The sequence below is a fragment of the Rhinopithecus bieti genome, unplaced genomic scaffold (assembly GCF_001698545.2).
Source record: "Rhinopithecus bieti isolate Rb0 unplaced genomic scaffold, ASM169854v2 scaffold_3041, whole genome shotgun sequence".
In the NCBI taxonomy this organism is placed as follows: domain Eukaryota; kingdom Metazoa; phylum Chordata; class Mammalia; order Primates; family Cercopithecidae; genus Rhinopithecus; species Rhinopithecus bieti.
The window spans coordinates 399,336-405,525 of NW_016804262.1; the positions used below are offsets into that span (position 1 = coordinate 399,336).

General features: G+C 39.9%; 1 protein-coding gene across 2 annotated transcripts in view; it reads left to right on the forward strand.

The window, feature by feature from the left end:
• Nucleotides 1–6,190, forward strand: part of CUNH10orf67 (chromosome unknown C10orf67 homolog) — a 139,460-nt gene that overhangs the window by 22,819 nt on the left and 110,451 nt on the right. For both annotated transcript variants that reach the window (XM_017867437.1, XM_017867438.1), the window contains 2 exons: nt 1,622–1,765; nt 3,342–3,416. In XM_017867437.1, the coding sequence (XP_017722926.1) occupies nt 1,622–1,765; nt 3,342–3,416 (219 nt within the window). The remainder of the gene's footprint in view (nt 1–1,621; nt 1,766–3,341; nt 3,417–6,190) is intronic.

The following is a 6,190-nucleotide window of genomic DNA, read 5'->3' on the forward strand; positions in this document are numbered from 1 at the left end:
AGGTAGAAACATCCTTGCCCCTCTATCCCTGCTGCCTTGTTCCTTGTGGAGATACAACCACTTGGGTGCTGGTGAGCAGGTGAGCAGAGAGAGCTCAAAGGTGAATCACTCTTTTTCATTACTCTCAGCAAAGGGAAAAACCTTATGAATGAAGTTGGAAGCATTTTAACTCATATATATATATATAATGTATATATTATATATACATATATACACATTATATATGTGTGTGTGTGTGTATATATATATTTAGACGGAGCCTTGCTCTGGTGCCCAGGCTGGAGTGCAGTGGTGCGATCTTGGCTCACTGTAACCTCCATCTCCCGGGTTCAAGCTCCCAAGTGGCTGGGATTACAGGGGCACGCTGCCACACTTGGCTAATTTTTTGTATTTTTAGTAGAGACAGGGTTTTACCACGTCAGCCAGGTTGGTCTCAAACTCGTGACTTCAGGTGATCTGCCCACCTCAGCCTCCTAAAGTGTTGGGATTATAGGCATGAGCCACCTCACCTGGTAGTTATATTCTAAATGCTATTCTGAGGCTGTATTTGTAGCGATGGTAGGACTATGTTCCCAAGAATGAATAGAAAAGTCATGGGATTTTGTCATTTCCATTCAGAGCAGGGGAAGATTACATAGAGAATACATTTTTTTTTTTTTAGATGTCTCTTTTTTTCTTCTTTTAAGTTTTTGAAGAGATAGAGTCTCACTATATTGTCCAGGCTGGTTTCAAACTCCTGGGCTCACCTGATTCACCCACCTTACCCTCCCAAAGTGTTGGAATTACAGGTGGGAGCCCTAGTGAATACATTTTAAATAGATGGGGGTAAATAAAAATACACTGTGTTTTGATTATTACAAATGGTTCTTAGTCAACATGCTGGTTACATATTTAAATGCTTGTGCTAGTAGATTCTCAGCAAATGATTCTTGCCTCTCTTTTATGATCTGAAATCTACATCTTGAGAACTATACCTTTTGAGGTATGACAGAAGGCCAATATTAACACAGATATTTTCTTCTGTGTGGGAAGAAACTGCTAGGAAACTCTTGTCTTTTAGTCCATCAGCGTATCTGAGTTTGGCAAATTAATTGTCACTTTGAAAGCCTGGTCAACTAGGATGGAATTACTGGAATTCCACAATGCATACAATCATCTTAAAAATCAGGACAGACCTCTGACCAGGAACCCAGTTTATATGTCCAGAACCAGAGAATGTATTGGAATCTTTACACGGAGGACCTTTTCTCTCTATAATAATGTACATTTTTTCCATTTTTTATTTAATGTGTGTGTGTGTGTGTATTTTTTTTTTTTTCAACTTTTAGGTTCAGGGGTACATATGCAGATTTGTTACATAGGTAAACTCATGTCACAGGGGTTTGTTGTACAGTACAGATTATTTCATCACCCAGATACTAATGCTAGTTCCCATTAGTTATTTTCCCTGATCTTCTCCCTCCTGCCGCTCACCGCCCTAAGTAGGCCCCAGTGTGTGTTGCTCCCCTCTTTGTGTGCATGAGTTCTCATCATTTCGCTCCCACTTACGAACTGACAACATGCAGTATTTGGTTTTCTGTTCCTACGTTAGTTTGCTAAAGAGAATATTTTCCATTTTTAGATGATGAAATCCCTCCAGGTGGATTTTGGGTTCCTCAAACAATTGCTTCAGTTGAAGTTTGAGGACCGACTGAAAGAGGAATCTTTGAGTCTCTTCAACATTCTACATGACAGGATCCTAGAAATTGAAAAGCATTATCAACAGGTAAATGTTCTCTTACTTCTTTTGTTTTATGTGTGGGTCGACACTGTGCTAGATGTGTATGCAGTGCAGTTTAGAATTTAGTAACTTGTGAGGGCAGTGTAATTTGCATTAGTTGTATCTTATGAGGTAAGTAATACATAGAGCTTCACTGTGTCAGGGACTTGTGTAAGTACTTAGCATATGAACTGATTTAATTCTCACATTTACCTTACGAAGTAGGCACAATTATTTTCCCTCTTTTACAGATGAGAAAACTGAGGCACTGAAAGGCTAATAACTTGTTCAAGGTCACCAGTTAAAAAACAAGAGAGGCCAAGCACACATGCCTCTAATCCTACCACTTTGGGAAGCTAGGGTGGGAGGCTGGCTTGAAGCTGGGAGTTCAAGACCAGCTTGGGCAACATAGTGAGACCCTGTCTTTACAAAGAATAAAAGCATGAGCCAGATGTGGTGTTGCAGACCTGTAGTCCCCAGCTACTTAGGAGTCTGAGACAGGGGAATCACTTGAGCCCAGGAGTTCAAGGCTTCAGTGAGCTATGATTGCACCACTGCACTCTAGCCTGGGTGATAAGTCGAGACCCCCATCTCAGAGAAACAAAAAACAAAACAAACGGACATTACTATTATTTCTGTGCCATAAAAACAAACAAAAACCATCTTTTGCTGACCACACCATGTTAAGTACCATGCTAAGCCTTTAAAATATATTTACCCTTTAAATCTCTCAAAATGTGAAAATGGAAATCCTATTGTCTGTGATTTACAGATCAAGAAACAGCTTGCCAAGGTTAAGTAACTTGCTTAAAGTCAGACAGATAGTAAAGGGCACAATGATATTTAAATTCAATACCATTTGACTCTAAAGCCTATTTGAGGCTGGGAGGCGATGGCTCAGGCCTGTAATCCCAACACTTTGAAAGGCTGAAGCGGGAGGATAGTCTGAGCCCAGGAGTTCGAGATCAGCCTGGGCAACAAAGCAATACCCGATCTCTACAAAATAAATTTAAAAATAAATTTTTTTTAGAAAAGGATAATGCCTATTTGTTGTTTATACTCCATGCTGAAATCAGAATTGATATCAGAATCATGGGTATTTTTTTTTTAAATGCACTCTCTTCTATTGTTAATCTAAACAGATCTAATCAAATTATTTGATTAATCAGAAAATAACTCTAGTTTGCAGATTAGCACTATAGATTTCTTTTCATGAGCATATTCCATTCAAAAAGTACAAGGACCAGAAGAAGATAGGCATCACAAATAGACTTTACAACTTTCAAAAGCAGTTTTAGGAAGGCAGTAAAAGACTTTACTCAAGTGAAAAATGAAATGAAGTGTTCAAATTATCTATATATATTTTATCCATATGATCTCTCTATGGCTTTTGGTTGAGTATAAGTAAAAATAAAATGTGTCATAATAGCTGCAGGGTGGGAGAAATGATTATGAATTGAAGTTTTCAAGAGATTATGATTCAGATGATTTTTTTTTTTTTTTTACTGAGTCCCTCCCTAGTAGGTGTGGGTCATATTTGGAAATACATTATGGTGCTTGTTGCATTTATTTTTATTTTCAGAATGAGGATAAGATGAGAAAATCCTTCAATCAGCAGTTAGCCGATGCCATAGCTGTTATCAAAGGAATGTACCAGGTGAGTTTTTGTTTTTGGTGCTATGGTTGTGGGCAAGGCTAGCTTCAGCTGCTGTGTGCAAGAAGTGGGGATCACCTTGGCTTCCCAGTCTGGGTTTCCAGCTCTGAAGGCCTGTTTCCTCAATTTTCAGGTCACCTTAGAGGGATCAGGCCTAGGACTGTTTATGCTCACATTATAAAGCTTTCTAGAAACTGGAAAATTCTAATCTGGTATTCAGGACACCTGGGCGTGTATTAAAGTAATCCAAAGTTTATTTGGTGTGGTCATAGCTGAATAGATGAAGGTCAGATGGTCCTAAGAGAGAGTTCAGAGAATCTGTAGTAAATTCCAGTTGGTGGATTAACTTTTCTAATGACAGGGACATTTTTATCTGCCAGACACATGCTGCATTTTCCTTCACAATGGGAAAATTCCTACCTTTAGTGGTTTTTTTAGACTCAGCAAAGAGCTTGTGCTTCGTTTAGCATTTATAACTATATCCTCACCTTGCATTTCAATATACTTCCATAAGTAAATTTTTTGCATACTTCTTTTTGGGCACTGTTTGTAAGCTTCTTATCATAGCACTCAACACATTCTGTATTTAATTATGTAATTGCTTGTGAGGTGTCTTTGTTCCATGCCAGACTGTCAACCTTAAGGATCTCCTGTGTGTTACTCTCTGCTGTGCCTCTGCCTTTAGCACTGTGACTGGTACATAATTAACAACCAGCTACTGATTGCTAAATGCATGAATGGTCACCTGTACCTGTGGCAGACAGTGCTGCTGCCTGCTCAAATGTCATTCTCTCCACTGCACATTCTCCCCACTGCTTTTTACTGACAGGGGCACTTCCAACTATAGAAACCAAAATGCTAGATTCTTCCTCTTCCAGCTCCCTTTTTAGCTATAGCACAGACATAGGCAAAGTCAGGTCCCTAACCAATGAGACCTGAAGGTGAGTTGGCCGTGAGATTTTGGGGGAGGTGGTTCTTTCTAAGTAAAAGGGACTCCTGAAGATATCACCTCACACTGGTCAGAATGGTTATTATTAAAAAGTCAAAAAAATAACAGATGCTGGTGAGGTTGCAGAGAAAATGGAACACTTGCTTATACACTGCTGATGGGAATGTAAATTAGTTCAGCCACTGTGGAAAGCAACTTGGAGATTTCTGAAAGAAATTAAAACAGAACTACCATTTGACCAAGCAATCCCTTTGCTGGGTATATATCCAATGAAAGATAAATCATTCTACCATAAAGACACATGCATGTATGTGTTCATTGCAGCACTGTTCACAATAGCAAAGACATGAAATCAACCTAGATGCCCATCAATGGTGGACTGAATAAAAAAAAAATGTGGTACATATATACCATGGAATATTACATAGCCATAAAAAAACAATAAAATCACATCCTTTGCAGCAACATGGATGGCCACTATCCTAAACAAATTAATACAGGAACAGAAAACCAAATATTACGTGTTCTTACTTGTAAGTGGGAGATAAACATTGAGAACATATGGACACGAAGGGAACAGTAGACACGGGGGCCTACTAGAGAGTGGAGGGTGGAGGTTGGGAGGAGGGTGAGGATCAAAAAACTACCTATTGAGTACTACGCTTATTACCTGGGTGATGGAATAATCTTACACCAAACCCCTGTGACATGCAGTTTACCCATGTAATAAACCTGTACATGTACCCTCTGAATCTAAAACAAAAATTAGAAAGAAAAAAAAAGGGTCTCATGGAAGACCCTTTCTGTTTCTTTGCTTGATATTTTATGTCTCCTTCTGATGCTTGGAATTGCCGAGGCACTGTGAAACCAAACATTGAGATACTCTGGATGTGCTGAGGTAGCAAGGTAGAAAGATGAGAAGCAGAGGGGTCCTTGGTAATGTCATTGAGCCATCAAAGTAACCCTGGACTTGCCCTGCCTCAGGCCTCTTAAATTCATGAGATAACAACCCCTCAGTGTTGAAGCCACTGTTAGTTGACTTTTCGGTTACTTGCAGCTGAAAACATCGCAGGACATATTGCTCTGCTAATGATCTCTGTGACTCTGTGCCAAACTGTGTTTCCAAAGGCACCTGTGACACTCTCTCCCACTTACCTGGTTTTGCGCAACGTCACCTCGCTTCTCTCCCATCAAGAGGTGGAATCTGATTCCCCTCCCTTGAATCAGGGCTGCCCTTAGTGACTTGCTGATAAGCACAGAATGTGGAGGAAGTGAAGCTGCATGACTTTTAAGTTAAGGTCAGAAGAAGTCTTGCAAGTTCATCCTTATTCTCTCTGAATGTTTGCCCTCTAGATTGTCCTTCCCTGAATTCAGCTACCATGCTGACAAAAGCCCATGCCATATGGAAGATCTACATGTAGGTACTACTGGGTCTCCAGGCTCATCTCAGCCCCACCTTTGAGTCACCCCAGCCTAGGAGTCAAAAATATGAGTGGAGAAGCCTCCAGATGACTTGAGCTACCAGCTATGTAGGGTCTTTTTATGGAGGAGAGATAAGCCATCCCTGCTGTGCTTCTACTAATTCCCGACTCATTGAATTTGGTTTTTTTCTTTGTTTTGCTTTTTATTTTGGAGTCTTTTCTTTTTTTAGAGACAGGGGTCTCACTGTCTCCCAGGCTGGAATGTAGGGTGTGCTCATAGCTCACTGTAGACTTAAACTTCTGGACTCAAGTGATCCTCTCGCCACAGCCTCCTGAGTAGCTGGGACTATAGGCATGTACCAGCACACCCAGTTAATTTAAAAAAAAAAATTATATATATATATATA